Source organism: Scophthalmus maximus, chromosome 1, assembly GCF_022379125.1.
Source record: "Scophthalmus maximus strain ysfricsl-2021 chromosome 1, ASM2237912v1, whole genome shotgun sequence".
Taxonomy (NCBI): Eukaryota; Metazoa; Chordata; class Actinopteri; order Pleuronectiformes; family Scophthalmidae; genus Scophthalmus; species Scophthalmus maximus.
In genome coordinates, this window is record NC_061515.1 from 13,631,329 (window position 1) to 13,651,644 (window position 20,316).

At 40.8% G+C, this 20,316-nt stretch overlaps 4 protein-coding genes across 5 annotated transcripts; 2 read left to right on the plus strand and 2 right to left on the minus strand.

The window, feature by feature from the left end:
- The first annotated feature begins 862 nt into the window (after positions 1-862).
- rcvrn2 (recoverin 2) lies at positions 863-6,154 on the plus strand. The gene is made up of 4 exons (XM_035642956.2): positions 863-2,194; positions 2,315-2,864; positions 4,856-4,967; positions 5,548-6,154. The coding sequence occupies exons 2-4, from the start codon at positions 2,484-2,486 to the stop codon at positions 5,634-5,636; spliced, it is 582 nt and encodes a 193-aa protein (XP_035498849.1). The 5' UTR covers positions 863-2,194; positions 2,315-2,483; the 3' UTR covers positions 5,637-6,154.
- Positions 6,155-6,549: 395 nt separating this feature from the next.
- Positions 6,550-12,411, minus strand: si:ch211-149k23.9 (germ cell-specific gene 1-like protein). Its single transcript, XM_035642469.2, has 6 exons — positions 11,274-12,411; positions 8,541-8,723; positions 8,348-8,395; positions 8,030-8,182; positions 7,727-7,838; positions 6,550-7,607 (listed from the first exon to the last, which is right to left on the minus strand). The coding sequence occupies exons 1-6, from the start codon at positions 11,467-11,469 to the stop codon at positions 7,244-7,246; spliced, it is 1,056 nt and encodes a 351-aa protein (XP_035498362.1). The 5' UTR covers positions 11,470-12,411; the 3' UTR covers positions 6,550-7,243.
- Positions 12,412-14,489: 2,078 nt separating this feature from the next.
- Positions 14,490-17,326, minus strand: atg12 (ATG12 autophagy related 12 homolog (S. cerevisiae)). Its single transcript, XM_035643075.1, has 4 exons — positions 17,149-17,326; positions 15,998-16,134; positions 15,831-15,893; positions 14,490-14,681 (listed from the first exon to the last, which is right to left on the minus strand). Exons 1-4 carry the CDS (start codon positions 17,240-17,242, stop codon positions 14,622-14,624), a joined length of 354 nt encoding a protein of 117 aa, XP_035498968.1. The 5' UTR covers positions 17,243-17,326; the 3' UTR covers positions 14,490-14,621.
- Positions 17,045-20,112, plus strand: isoc2 (isochorismatase domain containing 2). 2 transcript variants are annotated; one of them, XM_035642944.2, is made up of 7 exons: positions 17,045-17,248; positions 17,530-17,644; positions 18,005-18,129; positions 18,678-18,890; positions 19,352-19,422; positions 19,535-19,652; positions 19,943-20,112. In XM_035642944.2, coding segments are annotated over exons 2-7 (594 nt in total). In that variant the 5' UTR covers positions 17,045-17,248; positions 17,530-17,643; the 3' UTR covers positions 20,009-20,112. The 2 variants fall into 2 exon arrangements, with proteins under 2 accessions (XP_035498837.1, XP_035498829.1); XM_035642936.2 differs by lacking the exon at positions 17,045-17,248 and adding an exon at positions 17,259-17,401.
- Positions 20,113-20,316: the final 204 nt, after the last annotated feature.

Sequence of the window (20,316 nt, forward strand, 5' to 3'; positions counted from 1 at the left end):
ACCGTTTCCTGTTAAGTGTTCCCATTTCTTATATCATTGGCAGTGAGGTGCATATAACTGCATCAGTGCTCTCAATCAACTTTTTTTTTAAACTTTGGGACCAGAGGTGTACTAACTAACTTGTGTCTTTTGAAAACATGACATTGGAAATGTGAACTGTCTACTTTAAAAAATAATTTCTCTATTGTCACATTAATAATTACACATCAATGTGTGATGAATGAATGACTAGACCTATCCTGGTGTGCTGACAGAGAGTGAGGGAGAGTTGCACTATACATAGTCATTGCTGATGTTTTACGGGTGAGTGCAATAACACAGGTGAAGCCTGATACGGTCAGTTAATAGGCTATAATACTACACATGCAACCAATTGGGACGATGCCAGTGGTTTGTCACTGGCCTAATGACTGATATTTTTAGATGTACAACTTCTACTACTGATCAGCTTGTTTATACGCAGTTTGTAATGTGTATTATATGTTACTGACTGCAAGAAAATGTCATATTTAGTGTTGCACAGCAATTAGATAGCTACTACAATGACATTATTATAATTTCTTTATAAATCTCAATCACTTTCATTCTGTCATTATTGACCAGGCATTCACATTTCAGTAAACAAACATTTCAAATCCTCGCTTGCTCCAGCTACTGCAATTAGCCCAGCCTAGGGTATAGGTGAGATGTCAGGGATTGTTTTGTGGAGACCAGGGGCTAATTCTATTGACCATGGCACCCACAGGATGAAGATGATGATAATTGGCTAAGTGTTGGATTGGGTGGGACTGGGCGGGGCATAAGTAATCCAATAGATGGAATCAGTGTGCATATTTATGGAGCAAGGAAAATCCTACCACAAAATAAGGAATGGATCATAATCACATTATGTAAAAGACACAGTGTATGAAAGAAATGCTTTTATCTTTCCTGTTTCTAGATACATGCCCGTGTGCAAATATGTATGACATAAACTCTGCCATACCTCCCCACTGCCAGACCAAGTTAGTCTGACAGTGGGGAGGTAGTCTGATTCAACAGTTATTAGTGACAATCAAGATAATACTTTCAGTGTAATCCAAGCAGACACAAAGAAAACAGACTTTCGTCAACCAAAGACTCACGGCGTGAGTTTGACTTGGTGATTGCGCTGACCCCTGCTGTAGGGGAGCGGCAGCTGACAATAATATGCTGTAAAATGCTAAAATGATTAGGCCTTCATTACAAGAGACTAGGCAGAAAATGTAAGTAATTAGTTTGCATGTTTGTATTGGCGTGCACAATTTGACACCTGTCGTGTATGTGACAATACTTTGTGAAGAGAAAAGAGTTAAGTCTATGATAGAAAAAAAAGAGAGGAGGAGGAGGAGAGAGACCCGCTACTGTCAAAGGCATAAAGGAAAGGAGAGAGGGACAACACTGTTAAATATCAAAAAAAAAAATAAGGGACAGAAAAGTTAGTCTAAGGAGGGCAACACCGTAGAGCATGTAGGGCAGGAAGGAGGTCATGCACAGAGAAGACCATAAGTGATTATGATGTGAGGGGCATAGGTGGGATTGGGTAGAAGTGGGCGGGAGTTAAACTCCCTGCACAGATGGTAGTCTGGAATTAGATTTCAGTGGTCAACTAAACTCATTAAAAGGCCACTACTTAAATAGCAGACACACTGCTGAAAAACCTAAAGCTAGATTTGAAAATCCACCTGCGGCCTTGTTTACAGAGTTTTCCCGAACAAGTCTGCTAATCTGCAAGCTAATTTACCAAACTGATGTTTGAGGTTTCATTATTCGTGGTGCTCAAATTCTTCTAAATTTCACAAAGTTGTAATTACAAAGATAGAGGGAAATGCCTCTTAACCTCTTTTGAATGATTAATATTGTCTAATTGAATAAGATTATTAAGTCCCTGGATAAAACATCAAGACAGGACATTCCTATAATGCAGTCTGTATCCATAAATTAACAAAACAATTAACTCATTTCAGCCATATGCTGTTGATTTTTAAAAACTTCCAGACCCAATAGAGAAATCCAGGGGTTCATTTCAGTCAAACGCTCAGCCACCTTAAATCCCGCATTAACAGAATTAACCCAGTCGCCCACAGTAGGAGTGAGTTTCCCCCTGCCCTCCTTATCTCTCACTGTCTTACTGTCAAGTCAGACACTCGACTCTCCAGCCATCGTCTACACACAGGTAAGATTTCTTCAGATCTTTGATCATTCTGAGCATGGTATTTACTGAGCAGTATTAATAAGCATTAATATGCATATTCAAGGAGATGAAATCCATTTTTAAATCATATTTCTCGTACAGTCACTTGCTTGTTTGGGCTCTAACATCGAAAGAAGAAGTCAACAAGAATATATTTGGACAAAGAAGACAATCAGGTGGTCGAGGAGAGGAAAGCCTCTGAAAAACTCAAGAGGCAAATACTTGCCCGGGACAGAACAGACATATAACTAAGACAATAAGAGCAACTACAATGGGAAATGCCACCAGCAGCGCATTGTCAAAGGAGATCCTGGAGGACCTCAAGCTCAGCACCAAGTTCACTGAAAATGAGATCTGCCAGTGGTACGAGAACTTCCAGAAGCAGTGCCCGACGGGACGCATAACACCAGAAGAGTTTGAGCAGATCTACGCCCGCTTCTTCCCAGAGAGCGATGCCAAGAGCTACGCTCGACATGTGTTTCGCTCCTTCGACACCAACGATGACGGCACTTTGGATTTCAAGGAGTACATCATTGCACTGCACATGACCTCCACCGGGAAGACGACCCGCAAACTGGAGTGGGCCTTCTCGCTGTTCGATGTGGACAAGAACGGATACATCAACAAGACGGAAGTGACGGAGATCTGCCAGGTGAGCGTGAGTCATTCAAAATTGGTGGAAGGAGTGAGTTGAATCATGGTTCTTGTATTACACAAAGCAGTAAACATATAGCCACTACTTCTACTGTGCAATGACATACTGTATATTGTTATAAACATTTCTATGAACTTTTCTGACAGATCCATTTTTTAAACGTTTCTCTGATTTTGGCTTTTCATTATTCTCTCAAAAGAGATAGTCTTGGATTCACTTCATAGTGCTTGAAACAGAATATATATAATATATTTTGTTTTCACTATCAGAAGTCCAAGCCATTGTTTTTGCTCAAAGTCCCCTGAATCGTCAAAGCTACAATTTACAAAATTTTACAAAGAAAAACGGACACAATAATCTAATAATACATTTTACAGCCTTCACGGTAAAATATTTTCTACATTTTCTAAATCAGCGTTGTGTTGATTCAACTCTGTGGCATTAACCTTGAGGTTTGTTGTGTTATTGTTTGTCTGCAATACGTTGCCAGGTAATTTTGTCCGCGTCCTTTGAAGCCCCCTTGAGATGTGTTACTGTTTGTTGGGCAGTGGTCAGTCATACCTCTCGTGGTATGTACAGTAGGTCTCAGTCCTGATTGCCTCCCCAATTATCCAGCCTATTTGAGCCTCCTGTTATCTCTGTGATTACAGATTTAGCTCTCAGACAATACAGGCAGCCCTTCTCTTGAACAAAGATGAACTGTACATCTGACAGAGAGTTTCATCATCCCCGAGTCTAATCCATTTGTCTTCTATCCATGAGGCTGCCAAGTTTGACTCCGTGTACCTGCAGAATGATTATTAGTTATTTCATATCAACAAAATTATTTGTGATGGGGATTGTTGAAGTTTCTTATTTACTGTTGTAAAACCAATGATAAAGAATTGTAAGAGGTTTAGACAGATCAGCCAAGAATCCAGCTGGCATTGTAATAGGATTTAATTCCTGGCCAACTGGCATCGTGCTTACAACCACTGCGCAAAATAGCTGCTTTTTAAAGCCCCCCGCTAGAAGTTTGAAAACCTAAAACACAATTAGATTGATCCTTATCTGTAAAACAGCCTAGAGGTGGAAAAAGACAGATCAGCGATTTGCACAAGAAATAATTTTAACTAAATATTACCGCACAATTTCGACAGATCTAGTCTCTGTTCTGGATGTAAACATAGGAACTATAAGTGAAGAAGGCAGAAATAGCCTAAATTAGTTCAGTTTTTTATAGTACACTACACTGGTTGGTCGGACAAGGGTACAAAGTTAAGCGTAGGCAGCTGCTTCACGCGGCTTGGATTTAATTTTATAACTAGAATCTCACGACCTTGTCGTCTACAGGCTCACAGTTTGTTCTGTACTGATCATACACGATCTGAGGGGGCAAGATGGAGGGAGAGACCAGAGAGAAAAGAGATGACATCTTGGCGTTTGGCCTGTGGCCTGAGTCTTGGCACTAATCCATGTTAATCTAGGTGTCTTAAATGTGGGAGATAAATTCTTCCTCTCTAAGTGGGACACACACTTAAAGGCCTGAACCTAAAGTGCACAGTCATTTACAATCTACTGGATTCTAAGTGGCCCATTGCAGATTAACCATCTCTGGAAAATGACACACGGGGCCTTAACGTTTCTGCTTTGGGCTGATTGTATTGACCTGACCTGTGGACTTAATCGAAGGCTACTTGGTTGTATTTAGCCACATTGCACAGAATATACAACGAGTATTCAGTGGACAGACGAGAATCATTAGAAACAAATCCTGGCTTCCACCTTATTACTGAAAGTTGTTTTACATCAGAGGCTCAACAAACCAAATGTTCACACAAGACACTAATTGATATAAGAGAGCTCCGTGCTTACTCACTTGTTCTGCGGGCTTATGTGCATCTCGGCTTGAACACTTTTATTTTATGTGGTCTGTTGAAATTCTATATATTATTTGTGGGACAAATGATGCAGCATTAACACCCATCTTATACCCAACCCCCTCTCAGGCTATATTTAAGCTGATCCCCAAGGAGGAGCAGAGCAAGCTACCAGAGGATGAGAACACACCCGAGAAGAGAGCCAACAAGCTGTGGGCTTACTTTGAAAAGAGAGACAACGGTACAGTAAATAACACATGCAAACATCAAGTTTCACACATACATCATGCTCCTGTCACATTTGACGTGTTCTTACCACTTTTTGCACGTATATTAGAGAGATGAAATCTGTGTAAGCTCCTAGTACCTTTCCTCAGCAGCTGTTCCCACGTCCTGTAGCAAAGATTATATTTTACAATCTGCTGTTTGGCTTAACAATAATACAAGTAATAAATCCACCTGGGGGCACGTCCCCAGTTACAGCATCACTTGTGTAATGCAAGATTTGTCATGTATGTATTAGCCAGGGACCATGAAACACACACACACACACACACACACACACACACACACACACACACACACACACACACACACACACACACACACACACACACACACACACACACACACACACACACACACACACACACACACACACACACACACACACACACACACACACACACACACACACACACGAGATAAGACCAGATTTCTTAGCTGAGATACAGAGTTGTTATTCAACGTCATGTTTGCCCCACACTCCTCCTCCGCTCTATATCTCATTGACTTTCTTGTGCTCTCTTTTTTCCTTACAGAGCGACTGGCTGAGGGAGAGTTCATCAAAGGAGTCATCGAAAACGAGAATGCAATGCGTCTTATCCACTATGAACCGATCAAACAGTAAATGTCGGTCCTTCTCGTCCCCTCTTCTGATTTCACTTCTGCTATACTCTTGCCACACTTCTAAAACTTTTGTTTTCCTCAAAGGAAAAAGCCTCATACATTTCTCTCCTCCCTCCACTTTAATCCACACAACTCCTCTGTGTAAATACTCTTCTCAGCAGTGTCTTGGTTGCAACTAACCTTTCAGTAATGTTCTTGCATGTGAAATTGTTTTATTGATGCTTGTCAATGAATTTGTTCTAAATATAGCCTAAAAGAGGAACATTGTGGCAAAGTGTTGGCATGTACAGACAAAAAGAAGAATTGTGGTGATTACATTGATGCAGTACACATTTGATTCAAACTTGTTTTTTTTTTCTCTCTCTGGAGAAATTGATTGTTAATGACAGTTTACATACGTATCTCACCAGGTTTTTAGCGTATTAAAGCTTTTATACAGAATTTGTCTCAGTAGAGGGTGTATAGGTTCACAAGTGTTCAGTTCTATTCACTGCACAATAAATTAAAGGTTTTCTCATATATCTTTGGTACGAAAATCTATTCATTTTATTTATTCATTATTATCATTATTCTTCTGTGACCTAGAAACACATACTGTGTGATAAAGTACAGCCCAAAATGGTGCTTTATGTCTTAATTATTCATTTGTATTTATCCCAGATAATAAATCTAGGATTATGTATAACCTTCAGACATTTAGGGTAAATTTAGGTACATTTATTTTACCTAAGACTTTTTTCCTATGAAATTTTAAGAGAAACATTTTAAGTGATGTGCATTTCCCTGAAAGTGTGATGTATTTATGGAGCAGATTGTTTAAATGTGTGTGTTTGGAGTCAGCTTTCCTGCATTTCTGTCTAACTTTCATGCTGACCCCCCACAACCTGCTCTTCCCCTCCACCCCGTCTCCCTCTCCATCCCTTCACATGCCTTCCATCTCCCTTCACTCTGTTCCTCCTCCTTCCCATCCAACTCGGGATTACTGGTTTACACATAATCTTCTGTTCAACATCAGAGAGCAGACTTTTCAAAATCTCTGTAATCTTTCTATCTCTATGTGTCTGTCTTACGGGTCTGTCTGTGCATCTGTAGAGAGACTGCTTTTGTCGCCGCTTTTGGTCTTCGTGCACCAAATCGAAAATGCTGTATCCGTCAAAAGTTTGTCGTAGAGAGAGAAGACATGTTGAGAGTGACACTCAACATGATAGATTAGAACACAGAAGACACACGTAAAGGAAAGGCTGTACTGTTGTGTATCAACGGGAAAAAGAAAACATCCATCACGTTTATGTCTCTCATCCTGATATTTTGTTAATATATAAACGATAAAATAACATTCACATTTAAATGCATGTAAATATAGAGACAGATGTACTTTCCTACCATGAGGCACTGAGAAATTCCCAGAAAACATGCACACTTGCATGTGAGCGTGACTTATAAATACAATGTCCTCTTTACATGTTGATTCATTGTCTTTTCGTTTCCTGAAAGTCAAAGAAAAGGAAAGCAAGATCTGTTCGGAATCCATCTGTCTCCAGCACAGCGACAGTGTCGTCCCTTTTTTCCGTTTTTCAGCACTTTTAGTGGATTGAAAGCACCAACTCCCTAACAAGGGGAATCAACTCGGTCCATGACCTCGTCCATCTCCCTCTCGCAGTCTTCACAACCCTCTGGCCCACAGCCACCAACCAAAACCAGCGTTGGTACGTCCCCATTTCCCATTCCAACCACGCTACCATTTTGGGCCCAAGCCACATCAATCATGCCGTCTGGACACTGCAATAGGCCGCTGACAGAGTAGAGCCCGCCCCCTGGAACGACCTCATCATAGGACGGGGCGTGACTGGCGGCTCTCGCTTCCTCCAGTCGTAGCCTCTGTTTGCGACGGAGCTCGATGATGGTCTTTGTGTAGGAGTTGAGTGTGACCACAGCTGCTCCCATACAGCAACTAAAGGACACCCAGGCTAGACTAGGAGCAGAGCATATGTAGAAGAGTTAGGAGAGAAAAAAAACATCACTGCAATGTGGTATTTTATGCACGTTTAAAAATACAAAATGTCATACTATCACTAACGGCCAGACACCTACGCAAATGACCAGCCGTAGTCCCAGGACTGAGGCCTCCAGTCTTTGGGGCCCACAATGACTGTCATCTGAAATACTGTGGTGTACATCATGTGGGCCACCATCCCAAGAAGACCTACGTGGGAGGTGAAACCAACAAAGAAACAGACAGAGGAAAACTGTTAGCTAGGTCCAGGGAAAAAGGAGATTACCAATATGATTGTAGGTTAGGGGAGATATCTAGGATCACTGGGAATATAAGGAGGAGGAGCTGATTCATGAAATTATGAAATACTGAAAATAATTGAGGGATACAATGAGTCTCACCTGATAGCACAGTGCAGATAGCTGCGTAGGCATTGATTTTCAGTGAGTGCATCTCTTTATGAGAACACAAAACCTCCAGCCACATCAGTAGGAAGCCCATCCCCAGCAGGCCGATGTATGTAAACTCTGAAATCACTGACAGCCAGAGCACGCCTGCAACATGTGAAAACACACACACACAATGGACACAAACACACATCCATTTAGAAAACTTAAATACTATTGTAGCAACTCATCCATTCATTTAATTACAATATTTACAGGGTTACAGGGAAATGTACACATTGCGATAGGAAACGGTTAATCCACATTACTCACCTTGCGTTTCCCCGGGAGTTAACTCTATGAAGCTGCGACATTTCTCCCCTGACAAGAACATTTACACATTTGAAGAGAACTTGGAAAACGTTACATCAATTTCAACTAATGGCATTTAAGTCTAAAACCTAATTGTGACCAGCGTCAGGTAAGCGAGTGTATGTACGACTGGGCGTGTGCTCTGTGGACTCACCATCGCTGTGTTTCTCACAGCTTTCCCAGAAGCCAGTGTGGAAGTATCTGAAAGCAAACTTGTCTTCGCCCGTCTCCCAGATGTAGTGCACTGCGTTGGCCAGCTGCCTCTGTCTGATCTTGGCCAGCTCCTCTCTCCTGGCTGGAGACAGTGTGCGATTGAAGGGGTTCTGAGTGGGACTCTCTGTGTGAGATCGCGAGAAGATAAGAGCGAGGGGAACATTTTAGGTATATGTTCTGCACCCGTTTATACTCTATCTGTTATGGATAATGATAATGGAGCTGGTGGCCCAGGCGTAACCCTCAGGCGCTGGGAGGAGGGCCAGTCACCAGCTCCTCAAAGCGCTTTAGACACACTGCATAGAGTCAAACACTATCATATGCAAACTACATTCTTCAAACCTATCCAGGCATTTTCTTAGAATGTGGAGGATACAGAAGCCTGCCAACAAACAAGCCAACACAGACACAGAAATGCATGTGCAGACTAGCACATACACAAACACACAGAGGTGCATTACAGAATAATGACACTCCGACTTCACAAACTTCATAACAGGTTTGTTGACTGAAGGTTTTTTTTCTTCATCAAACGCCTGATGCACTAAAAGTCAGAGAGACGATTAACCGAGGTGTGTGTCGATACGGATATACTGGAGGATGTACTGGTGGTCCAGTTCAAACTAAAACAAGAGTATGTGCAATATCCCTCAAGAGAAGAAACATGGGCAAAAGGGTGAGCGTAAAACATCTGCATCTCTGCCAATCACACCCTGGCCTTGAAAGTAACACGCCTCTGTGTTTTCACGTGCAGCTCGACAACCACCCCATGTGGAAGTGGATATCAGGTTTAGAAGCTTCAGTTAAATCCACCACTGTGCAGGTAGAGGGTTTTTTTGTCTGTGCAAGTACACAAAGTAGTGAACAAAGCTGATTCAGTTATGCAGTAAGAGCAAGTAAAGTCAGTGTGGATTGAAAATAGCTGTTGAGAAAATAAAGACCTGGGAGCAGGTAGTGTAAACCCTCACACCCCACAGATTAATACTAAGCCCCAACTAAATTCACTGTCGCTCTAAGACCTGGGTAAAAAAGAGATTAAAAAAGCATCAAAACCAGGGACGATCAGTTTGGGGGGAGAATTAATTTGGGTTGTTGCGCAGAATGCAAAGATCAAAATAGATCCCAGACCCAAAAATGATTAAACCTCAGAAAACTTCATTTTGGAAGACCTACAAGATGATAAACAATAACAAATCAAGGATACACACTCATGGAATAATATACCACTGTACAAACACTTTGTATGTAATGTATCCACTTTGTCTCAGTTTGCATCAAAGCTGGCTACAATGCCGCACACGGTAATTTATCACTGGACAGAAATGTTTCAGCCCATGAGGCTTCATCAATTTACTGAGCATCAGGCTTTACTTCCTAAACTAGGAACCTCAAACACCACTTCCAAGTGTGCTAGTGTGCGAGGGCTTTATCATGGTCTTCAACAGCAGATTATTATTTGGTCTGTGAACTAAGTCAATCTGCTCTACATGATGAACACAAAGAGCCAACAGACAGCCTTGAAAAGGCTTGTGAACCTTGACTTAAGATCGTTTTGTCAGATCATGTTAACTGTGCAGATTTTTCAGAAGTACATAACTTCAGTGAATATCTATTTCCATTTCGCCCCACTTATTGCTGTATTTAATTAAAGTCACGTTGCTTAAAACAGTGATGCTAAAAAAAAAAAAGATCCTGCTGAGAGAATGTGTATGAGAAGGGAGTAACCTGTGGCTGACTATTACATTTACATGAATGTTGACGGAGGTACAGTAGGATGAATCAATGGAGCTACATACCGGTGAACGTGTTGCAACAGAATTTTGGATTAGTCATCAGGGAACTTTCCCACTCATTAACTGTCTAATCTGACTGTAGTTACTGTATGTCCGTTACGCTGAAGCTGTATACACTCGTTCTTGTTCGACAAGGCCGAAACATTTTCTTCTTTTGCTTTAGGGGAACTCTATATTTTCTAAATTCTTACTATAAATGATTTCCATGTCATGCAGATACACACTTCTTTTCATTTCAAGGTAAACTTTTGTACTTTAACTCGACTAAATTTATTTAACATAAACATTAAATTGGACATACCAGAAGTTTTTCAGATAAATTTTTACATGAAAAGCATATTATCATCTTCGAACATATGATGCTGAAGTTATATAGTTCAAATAATCTCAATCAAAAGCAGATAAAACATTGCAGTGTGCAGACTGATACATTTCAGTTCATCAGCGATTCTAATCCAAAAAATACAATATACTTTATAATAACATATACTATGTTACCTCATTTAAACTTGAAAGCGGGACTTCTACGTGTATTGGAATACTTTTACACTGTGGCTTTCCCCTACAAAGACAATTTAACCACGCTGCAAGGTTGAGATGTGCTTTTGACCAAACATCCTACTCATTTTAAAGTTTAGCCAAACAGAAAGTGTCCCTCTGCACCCTGCCTGCATACTCACATGCTCTGTTGAGAAACTAATAACTATCAAAGTCAGAAGTGAACATATTGCACAAATAGATATATCAAAATATATCAATGTGCACAAATTTGGGTCCAAGAGCCAATGATAACAGTAAAAGAGAAAGGATAAAGAGAAACAGCAAAGCATTGAAAAGGCTTTTCGATGTTGTGGAGAGGTGACAGTGTGACTTTTCAGTACCTGTGGTGTAAGGCTCACTGTTGTTCTGACCACAGTTCTTCATTTTGACAGGCGACAGGCAGAGAGGCTTGACCACCTTGTGAGTGCCCTCACACCAGTAGGAGGTGCAGAGAGCCAGGATGGAGAGGGCCAGAGCCAGAGTGGTCAAGGTCAGGGAGAGCAGGGAGCGGGAGCGACGGGACATACTCTCCAGCATGGCCACACAAGAGAAGGGGGAGGCAGGGGGGCGGTTAGAGACACAGGGAGGGGGGAGAGAAGGTAAAGCAAAGAGAGAGCAGAAGGGAGAGACTGCACGTGGAACTAAGTCAAACGGGACAGAGGGAATCAATGCAGTCACAGATTGAGCCAAGAGGGAAGAACAGGTGCTTTGGGGAGGTTTCGTGAGGTGATGAGCTGCCAGGTTTAAATGGAACGCAAAGATAACTGTGACATAACAGTACAGAGAGGAGATAACAAAATAAAGCTGACAAAGAGATGCGGTGAAGTCCGTACGACTGCAAGAGAGGACGATGCAGAGAGTGGGAGGGAGCAGGATAAGATGCTCTGAGGCTGATACACGTGGGATAGGACAGATGGAAAGAAACAAATGAACATGAGAGGGATTTAGGAAGACAATGGCTCATAAAACGAGAAAAGAGTGGGATGCAAGGACACACAACAGCATGGGGCTCAGCTTTAATGTGACATCCTGTTATTGATCCCTGGGATGAATGATGTGGCCATACAGCCAAGGACCTCAACACTTGCAGACCCTTTCCTTTACATGTATTTAATCAGTGGGACTGTAATGAAAAACATAAGGTAATTTAAAAATAATACGGCTTATCATTAAAAGTTGTGTATCTAAATAGGAGATAGAGGACATCCTTAAACTTACTCTATTGCCTAACATGAAAGTGAAATTAAATGGTTGAACGGAGCACACAAAGACTAAAACCAAGGTGTCCATGTGGTGACATTAAATTTTGTTGAATGTCCCTTGAGTCCTTTAGAGTCATTATACTGTCTGAGGTCATGTAACGTGTTTCAAAGAAGTGGTTATGGAAGAATAAGTAACTTGTGCTGTCCTGTGACCCGGGCTAATGGCTTCCTGCTTCCTGATTTACACACTCAGACCCGACCCCGCTACTCATTATCAACTCCATCGCTGGACCCTGAGTAGAAGACAAGACAGAGGGGAGCAAAAAACAAGAGATTACTTTTTTGATGAAATTATGGATTAGCCACAGATCTAAATGAAATTTTTGCAAGTAATCCTTGATAATCTGCTTGAATCTGTTTGTGTTAGGTGTATTTGAGTGTGAAGTGCCCTCTGACCTTGTCTGTTTTCTCCCTCTCGCTCTCTCGTGCAATGTGTCCCTGTCAGCCCTCAGCCCCTGAAATACAACAGAACACAGATTAAACCCGTGTGGAACTTGGCCAAATAACTGATCTACATAAGACCTCACTCACGCTGGTTTCTATCATTTAAATATGGTTGACAATAAAAAAAAAACATATCAGAACAAAAATAGTAATGTGACAGTTATAACAGCTATTAGTTTAGAGTCAGACATTGTCAATGCTCAAAACCTATAATGTGTATAAATGTCCATGATTTCCTGCATCAGTAGTGTCAATTTGTAAAAAAATTAGTAGAGGCTGATGTCTGCAACAAATATACTTTAAAAAGTCATACATATATATTACAGATACTGTAAACGCTTGGATGTTACTGCATTGTGTCTTCTTTCTTTCTGGTTGTGGGTAAAGTAAAATCATGGGGGCAGAATAATGTCATTTTACATTATTTAAACATAACCTTTTGTCATGTAAAAAAAAATCAATGCGTTACTGTTCTTAATTATGCAATCAGAATGATAACTTATTGGAAATAGAAATGTAAAAGCATGAGCAATAGGATGCAGGCTAATCAAGTCAAGATTCTGCAAGAATTACATTTAGCACAAACACTTCAAGAGCAATATTAGTCATTGTAATCTTTCAAGAACGCTTGGAATTTCATTTTTCAGAATAAACAAAATTTCTATTTCTTATTGTTATTGGATGCTTTGGCAGATTTGTCAAATAGTAAACTGAACAATAGAACATTCTCAAAGCTCTATTTAAAAATAAAAAGCTCAATCTAGATAAAGGCAAACAAGAAATGTAACAGTTTAGTTATTTTCAGGACTATAGGTAATAATATATTTTTTAGTTTACATGTCAGCAATATGCCCCTTTTTCTATTTCCAGAGCCTGCGGTCAAATTTTTCATCGTACTTCTTTATCCATATAGTACTTCAGTATCACTCCACAACCTGAAGCTATTCAGAGATGGAGAGTAAAGCATCATATCATTACATTTGAGAAGCTGGAAAAGGCAACTGCTTTTAGTATTTTCTAGATGTAAAATGAAATCTGATGATTTAAACGGTTGCTAAATAAAATTTGGTTACTTGAATATAAATAATTTATAGTGATGAAATAATTAGTGAGTACCTACCAAAGTAGCCCTGTCGCACTTCAGGTCAAACATGAAGTAACTAGCACAGTAAAACAACACTTCCAGTTCCCGCAGTCCTCTGAACCTACAATCCTCCGTCAGCTCTGCCTCATTCAAAAGCCGTTAATCAAAAAGCTCCTTAAGAACTAGATTTTGGTATCTCCATCTTGCACAGATTGTCTCTGTGTCCGTTCATCTTTTCCCTCTGTAAGCGTCAACAGTCATCCTCCTCCAGGATGAGCATCAGTGACCCTTACCTCTCCAGCCACACTCCCCCTTTAATAATCCTCCTGTTCAATAGTTGGGTGGAGATGCAAGGATGATGGAGTGACTGAGTGTCTGTCTCCATGCCACTCTACTCTTGTTTCTGTCTTTCTTGGGAATTTATTTCACAAACCCATCCTGAATCATGTAATCCCTCTAAGTCCATCTGTTACTACAGTGCCTTCTCTCTTCCTATGTCTGTCCCCTTTCAGAGGTGATTCCATCTCACCCTCTCCGAACTTTTATGACAGGTTTATGTTCCACTACACAACAACTTTGCCTTTCCCCTGATATTTAATTATTAGACTCAGAAGTTACATTAAACTTTGAGCCAACATCCACATGAGTAGTGCTTTTCCCCTAATCAGCACCAGCACTTTGCAAAGCCAAATCCTGTACCCACAAGTTAATAAGTGTGCCAAATGTGACGCCTAAAAATAAGAAAATAAAGTCAAGAAGCAGTGGAGTGAGTTTTGTCACAATAATTTATTTACAGGGTGTATGTACAAAAAGCCAGAAAGAAAACCAATGGCAAAATGGCAAAGAAAAACAATGTGTTTATGTTTGTGGGATGAAAAATATAGTTGAAGATAAGGAATTTAACCCCAGGCTTGAGATTTACAGTAATGTAGAACCAGCTTGCCATCGCTACCAAAACACTGGAAGAGAAAGAGAGAGAAGACAGAAAGTTAGTGAATAAAACAGTCAAACATAGAAGGTACTGATAAACACTTTCAGATGTTACACAACTGTTCCTAGTCTCTCTCTCTTTTTTTCTCTCCCCCTCTTTCAACCCACCTCTCCTCTCTCTCCCCCATTTCTCTCTTATCACCCCTACCGGTGTTTGCAGATGATTTCCCCACAACTAATTCCTGTTCTGCCAGAAATGTCATCCTGTTAAAAGGCATTTTTTCTTTCTCCAGTCGCCAAGATCTTGTTGGGATCTGTTCGGTTTCTCTGTAATATCGTGAGGCGTCGACCTCCCAGCGTAAAGTGCCTTGAGATAAAGTATGTTATGATTTGGCAAGATACAAATACAAATTTAATTGAGTTGAATTGAATCGTCTTGATAAGTCAGCCTTGTGGGAAAAAATAATTAGAATTTGAGCCGTGAAATAGTGAGCGAAGTGGGATGATCCAATGTCCAATGTGAATTCTGGCCTGTGAGGTCTTTGCTGTTACTTATCAAGACATTAATCACTGGCCAAGGATTTTGGCTTGTGTCACATGGAGCTTCCAATGTATTGCCCCCTCTGCTGGTAAGTGCACCGCATGACCCATTCACGTCAATGGGCTGGACCCCATTCTAATATCTTATTGATCCCACATGGTAATGGGAGTCATACTGTGGTTAATTATCCAAATTCTCTGCCCAGTTGAAAAGAGGTTGATATTCTTCTAAATGTCTTGTCTGTAATCACATATAAGGCTCTATACATTTGCTTTACTTGCTGAATACATAGACCAAAAAAGAAAGACTTATATTGTTGTTATTGCAAAAATTAAGAAAATCCTTGTGCGTAGATTTGCATGTTAAAGTTTTATGTGGAGTTTTGGTTTTACATTTGTGTAGGAACTCTAATGTCCAGTTACTAGGTTCTCTGAGCTTTCAACAGCATCTCATGTTCTTCATCTGGAGATATACAAAATGTAAAAATGTAGCTACTAGTGTTTACCTACTGTGTTTTTCTCTTATAAAATGACCACTGCTGAATTTAGATTTTACCCACTTTAGCAAAAGGAAAATAAGCTGCAAGTAACAACACAACACACGACATTCACAGGGCATTAAAACAAAATGTACTTACATCAAACAGGATCCCTACTTCTTGATCCGGTGACGGTGCAAAAGACTGATTAACATAGATGAACTGAAAATAAAAAGAGAAAGATTGAAAGAGTTGAAGCAAAGAAGTCACTGTCCAAGTCATGATTTTGGGACATCAACAAGCCAGTAAACAAACATGTGCCTTACCAGTTGTTCACTGGAATCAAGCTTGAGGAAACGAGCGATGAACTGAGACAGGGACTGTATGGTCCTCACCCGTTCTACTGCCCACTTCTTTGTTTTCATTATAGGAGTGTCTCCCACTGCCTTCAACAGCACATCGACTATAAAAAAAATGGAGAAAATAAAAGTGAAGCTGGCGCTGTCCCCCAGGTCAAATCGGAACTTGAACTGTTCCGAGTAATTTTGTTGCGAAATGCTTGCTAAATCCAGGTATACATAACTTCTAAACGACATAAAAAAACAACAAGTGAAAGGTAATCTTTCCTGTAAACAAGATGAGAGCGAGAGAGAATTATTTGCACTGTATCTTCCCACCTAATCACTTCTGTTGTTCCTGAATGAAAAGTTTTAGAATGAAACCCAAAGGTTACACACTAAAGTCATCTGATTAATTTGTTGCTATCTATGTTAGGAGTTAATAAAATGTCACATCACATGTAAAACTTTAGATCATAAAGAATTAACAGAGTAACAAAACACATTCTATCAAAATGTCCCATCTCATGCTGCTCAGACCTCATTTATGTTCCAGTTGTAGTTCAAATTAGTGACACTGCATATATACAACAAACAACATGACTGTAGACACATAGAGATAGTTACTTATGGATTTTCTCATCGTCTTCTAGAGATGAACTACGGTCGATGTACATGTGTCATTTATTTAGTGACATTAACTTGAAGCCCAAAACGTGACATGGGATATTTTCAGTAAACTGTAAACAGTTGGTCTGTTTCAAGCTAGTTAGCCTCACTTAGATGTACTAATTTATCCTCGGGTACAATACTTGAAGTTGTTGGCATAAGCGCAACGATTGTTGATACATTCGGAAATAAACAGCCTCTCTACAACAATATCTAACGGAAAGAAATGCATATATATGTATATATTGCCCGCATAAATATTAGCATTAGCATTAGCCATGTCCCAAACCGGTAGTGGCGCGTGTGAAATAGCTGACTGTTTATTGGTTGAACTGAAAGCGAACGGCCTCCCTATTGGCCGAACTCTCTTTCAGTTGTCTCTCACAGCACACACCCCGACGTGTTTCCTTATCCAACAGCAACAGTCCTCATAAACGTGTGATTACATTTGATATATTAATCCCTCTCACTTTTTTTCTTCTCGTCGTTTGTTGTCGACTCGTCCGGCGGTGGCTGTGTCTCCTCTTTTGGCGTTTCTGTTGGGGACTCTGCGTTGTCCGACATCTTCAGGTAAGCAGCAGCGGCTAGTAGTTCCGAGGTGACTCGTGAAGAAACTCTGGCTGCTATTGGTTCAGTGAAACATCAATCTCAACGAGGCGTAATTCTATTGGCCAAAACGCTTGGAGGGCGAGGCTTTAACTGCACCCGTCAGCTACACGTTAGGTTGGTTATTGTTTTGACTTTGGGATTTGTTAATAATGAAGTTGTTTCTTGGTGAATCGAGATATTTGTAGTGTAATTGATAAATCTTCTGATATTCCGTCTTTGTCTTTCCCTTTCGATTGCAATAGGTGCATTTTCTGTTGGTTTCCAATTACGCAGAAGGCTTCACATGGAAATAATACTTTAACCTGACAGTTGAACTTTACACTCGCTCCTCACGTTTGGACCAGTCAAGCAACAACAGTAAGTCTGCTTCCTCATGGTGACGATCGATCAAATGATCCTGGTTGCAGATCTCTGCGGTTCACTTCTGTTTAGCCATGAAACTGATCGGTCTCACTGTTAACAACAGCGCGACGCCATGGAGGAAATATTTATGAAATGCACTATTGTTAAAAATATTTCTATTGACCAATCATTTGCAGATATGACATTCAGGTCTTATTTCTTCAAGAGTTATTCTGTGCTATTTTGATGTTCAGTGGCCCCTCATCCTCAACACATGTTTGTATTTATTTAATAATGATGAAAAAAAAACATGTCCCATCAATCCTTGTGTCTTCTGAGCACAACATGTTCTTCTCTGTGACGTTGCTCTTGCAGTGGCAAACATCGGCAGGCTTTCCACCAAGGACGCAGTTCTCTTCCTGTGTGACATGCAAGAGAAGTTCAGACCCAACATCTTCCAGTTCACCAACATTGTCAGCAATGCGGCCAGATTGCTCCAGGTGCGATACACTCGCCGTCACAAGGCTCTCTCATAGGCCTCTCACGAAAACTACACTGTCGATTTATCGTACGATACATGAATATGAACTCAATAATTTCTATTGACACTGAACGGTGAATGTCAACAACAGTCCAGCAAGTCTTGCTGCTTCTATCCTCTCATCTGTTCTTCTCGTATGATTAATCAATTACTGGTGTTGTCTATAAAATGTCAGACAATATGGAATTCTTCGTATTTTTCTAAAGGCACCATGTCTTCAAATTGCTTGTTTTGTCTGAGGCCTTAACACAAGTCTAGACTTTGGATAACATCTCGCTCAGCAGCAACACAAATCTTGTAGGACCAATAGGCCTATCTGCAAGCTCACATGATTCAGAATCAAAAAAATGGTCTTAAAATGATGACTCTTTATCGCAATCATTTCTGGGACAATATATCGTGCAATAAAAAGTGGTTATTGTGACAGGCCTACTCCCTCTGTGTTCCAGTAATCAAACCTGTAAATTGAATGGCTTGAATCGGGTAACTCTCTCCTCCGGCTCACAGGCCAGCCGCGTTCTAGGCATCCCCGCCATCTTGACAGAGCAGTATCCTAAAGGTCTAGGTCCCACAGTACCAGAGCTGGGAGCAGGAGAACTGACGGCTCATGCTAAAACGTCATTCACCATGATGATAGAGGAGGTGGAGAAGGAGCTGCAGGCCCTCGGAAATCCCAAACAGGCGATACTTTGTGGAATAGAGGCACACGCCTGTATCGCGGTGAGACCACACATTTGTTTGTGCAGTTAAGCTGCTGAATTTACACAATTTCCTTATCTGCATCACACATGGCGACATAAAGACAACTGTTTGCAAGTTATGAATATGTTCAAGTTGACATGGCTTTATCAAGCTTCAGTGGGGCTCCCTTTCCCCCCACGTATTTGCTGGTTTGATTGTCCAGGTGGCTTTGCTACAGTTGTAAATGAAAGCTTGGAAAATATTCACATTCATCGTCACATGTATTTACATGTATTTATGTATTCTTACATTCATTTATAATGTAAATGTTGTTTCATCCAATGTCCCTGAGAATTTAAGATGAATATTTTCAACTGGATTGTTAATGTTACATTTAGGCTCCATATACTAACTATTGCTATTGAAAAAAGTCAAATAATTTGAATAACAGGGACATGATGATGTAACAGACCCGGTCGTCTGCCCCGTCTTTTCCTCAGTGCACAACGTTTGACCTGCTTGAAAAAGGAGTGGAGGTTCATATTGTGGCTGATGCCGTCTCATCCAGAAGGTATCTGTGCCGTCACTTGTCATCACTTACACTGAATGTGTTCTTTTTCAGTTGTGTGTAAACTGTAGATACTGTATGTGTATGTGTAACAACAGACTTTTGTGCCTCACAGCCAGACCGACCGTTTGTTTGCTCTGTCACGACTGAAGCAGAGCGGAGCTTACCTCACCACCACAGAGGCTGTTCTGCTGCAGCTAGTCCAAGATGCCAGACACCCCAACTTCAAGGAGGTGCTCACTCACCACTCTGTTGCACTCATGAATTACTTTTATTTGTTTAGATTGGGTCATAAATATATGTCTGGAAGTATGTGCCCAACGAAAGCTGCTAAAAACACACTGCCTCCAACCCTAGTCACTGACTGACCAGTTACAGGTGACTGTATACGTGGGTGACTTTATTCTGCAGTGATCAAACTCAAATGTGGTTGTAAAGCTGCCACCTTGCACTTGCTTACATTGGTACACTGCCAGTCTAAGTATAGAAAGTGATTCATATGTTTTATCAACTTTATTGGCAGATCCAGAAGCTCATGGCCCACCCGTCCCCCGACACCAACCTCCTTGCCTTCGCCAGCACTCTGTAGGAAGATCATCAGCTGCCGTTCTGTCTCATAAACACTGTACGGGATGTCACCGCGTCCAACATACTGACAGATGGCTTCAATAAAGAGATGCTGCTACTTTGAAATTTGCACTGCTGCGCTTTTGTGTGTATGTTTCTGAATCAAAACCCTCATGTCTTGTTTGATAAGATGAGGGTTTGGACCTTCTTGGTGGAACATGTTGGTGAAACTCTGGTTTTTTCTCTGTATCTCGTGTGTAACTTCGACAGGCCCCACAACTAGGGAAGCGAGCTGAAGAGGTGGGACTAGCTCAAGGAGGCGGGGTGCAA